The 1,272-nt window shown below is 36.8% G+C and overlaps 1 protein-coding gene across 1 annotated transcript in view; it reads right to left on the bottom strand.

The window, feature by feature from the left end:
• Positions 1-683: 683 nt before the first annotated feature.
• LOC103210913 (olfactory receptor 4C11-like) overlaps positions 684-1,272 on the bottom strand; it is a 1,788-nt gene continuing 1,199 nt past the window's right edge. The window contains exon 3 of the mRNA XM_007956826.2: positions 684-850. Coding sequence (XP_007955017.2) covers positions 684-850 — 167 coding nt within the window. The remainder of the gene's footprint in view (positions 851-1,272) is intronic.

Below are 1,272 nucleotides of genomic sequence, written 5' to 3'. Positions count from 1 at the left end.
TCTGAGTATTCTTCAATTTTGTCAGTGTTTTCTTTGATCTGCCTCTCAATTCATTGAAGATACCTAAATATATTTCTTCTGAATTCTTTATCAGGGAGTTCCAATGTTGTGTCTTCCTCAGGGATGTGTTTTGGGTCTGTATCCTGGTCCCTTGTATCTCCTGCTTTATCTTGTTTCTTTGTGTGCACTGTGATGCTCTGTTGTCTCCAAGGCATTGTGATGTTTTTGTGCTTATATTTAATTGGTGATTGTATGTTGGAGTGACTTACCCATGATTTTCATTTTCTTTGTTTTGTTTGTGTACTCTATTCCTTGCCCCACCATGAGAGCAGAGGTATGCCTCCCTCTCTTGTCAGTGCTTCTTTTCTTAACTTTTCTATTGATGAACATGTTTGGATCTGCCTTTTCTTCTGTTTAGCTGACATGAGCCAAAATTTTAATCGTATGTCAACCATTGCTTATACCTAAATGTTTCAGTCAAGTACCTTAAAATTTGTGTGCATTTATTTGTGCACTTATGCATGTGTGTACTTGCACATGCATGTATACATGCATGATGAAGGAGACATCCAAAGTGCTGTTCTAACAGGCTAGCACTTGATACTTCACATAGATGAGTACAGAGGTCTGAGATCAGAAAAAAATCTAGTTAGGAAGATATTAGCTGACATCATGGTATCAGTCTAAGAGTGCCTAGTAAGAGCAGGATCAGGTAGAGATTTCCAAGGTATCATTTTCTTGGACCATCCTATCAAATTCTCATATTGGCAAACAGCAAACTTTGTTCTGTAAGTTTCCAGTCTCTTATAGATTAGCTCATGTTGACTTAATCCATACAGCACTAGAATAAGTTGTAGAAAATGAATTTGGTAGACATATATGCACACAATCATCCTGTCATTAGTTAGTACATTACTTTCAGGAGAAAAATTTCTATAAGGAGTTAAATTACCAAGTGAAAATGATCCAAAGTTGATAGAATTCAAGTAAGGAGAGTTGTAGATTGTCCAGAATGGTTATGGAATGTGTGTAATCATATCTAATTCAATATTCTCAGAATATTAAATGTGTGTTTATATATAACTCTGATGGCCCAGTGCCTAAGGCATTTGACTGTTAACCAGAAGGTTGGCAGTTCAAACCCACCAGCCGCTCTGCAGAAGGAAGATGGGGCAATCCACTCCCATAAAGATTTACCAATTCAGAGACCCATTAGGATCACTATGAGTCAGAATCAACTAAATGGCCGTGAATTTTGTTTCATATATTTAT

This window comes from Orycteropus afer, unplaced genomic scaffold (assembly GCF_000298275.1).
Source record: "Orycteropus afer afer isolate SDZICR_OR568_19922 unplaced genomic scaffold, OryAfe1.0 scaffold00666, whole genome shotgun sequence".
In the NCBI taxonomy this organism is placed as follows: domain Eukaryota; kingdom Metazoa; phylum Chordata; class Mammalia; order Tubulidentata; family Orycteropodidae; genus Orycteropus; species Orycteropus afer.
This window is presented reverse-complemented; position numbering and strand designations above follow the sequence as displayed.